Genomic DNA, 545 nt, shown 5'->3' on the forward strand with positions numbered 1-545 from the left:
CTCAGAGAGGCAGCTCGCCTCGATGGGCTGGAGCACCAAGTTGGTGAAGGTATAAAAAAGCATCAAGATGTAAAACAAAGGCAGAGAGAAGGATACTTTAAATTGTGAGATTTCTAGGAAAAGATGTGTTTCTCCAGCTCTTGGAACCTGATGCGCTAATTAAAACGAGCAATATCACCTTCCACCTGCGATGCAGAGATATCCCACCAGGCGCTAGTCCCTACTGAAGGCCACAGAAGTCTAACTAGATGGTCCCAATGGCTAATGTTGCATCTTGCCTGTGCTGTCGCATTATTGCTTACTTTCCCCTTCCCCAACAGGCTTGCCGGAGAGGGAGTTGGAGCCGTGAGCGTCTGTAAGTATCTCCCCTGCCTCCATCCTGCTCGCAGCCCCCGGCCGCAGGGGCGGTGGCGCAGGTTCCCCCACCTTGGGCGGTGGACAGGACCCTAAAGCAGGCGTGCGCGGTGTCTCCCTGCAGCCGTGGTCAGCAGCTCAAGCTCCATGGGCTACGGCGGCGGCGGCAGCCTGGGCATGGGCGGAGGTCT

The 545-nt window shown here is 56.1% G+C and overlaps 1 protein-coding gene across 1 annotated transcript in view; it reads left to right on the top strand.

The window, feature by feature from the left end:
• LOC104466181 (keratin, type II cytoskeletal 5-like) overlaps window positions 1–541 on the top strand; it is a gene marked incomplete at its 3' end in the record, with an annotated part of 6192 nt that extends 5651 nt beyond the window's left edge. Inside the window, exons 9-10 of the mRNA XM_010079528.1 lie at window positions 321–355; window positions 479–541. Coding sequence (XP_010077830.1) covers window positions 321–355; window positions 479–541 — 98 coding nt within the window. The remainder of the gene's footprint in view (window positions 1–320; window positions 356–478) is intronic.
• Between the last annotated feature and the right edge of the window lie 4 nt (window positions 542–545).

This window comes from Pterocles gutturalis, unplaced genomic scaffold, assembly GCF_000699245.1.
Source record: "Pterocles gutturalis isolate BGI_N339 unplaced genomic scaffold, ASM69924v1 scaffold10116, whole genome shotgun sequence".
In the NCBI taxonomy this organism is placed as follows: Eukaryota; Metazoa; Chordata; class Aves; order Pterocliformes; family Pteroclidae; genus Pterocles; species Pterocles gutturalis.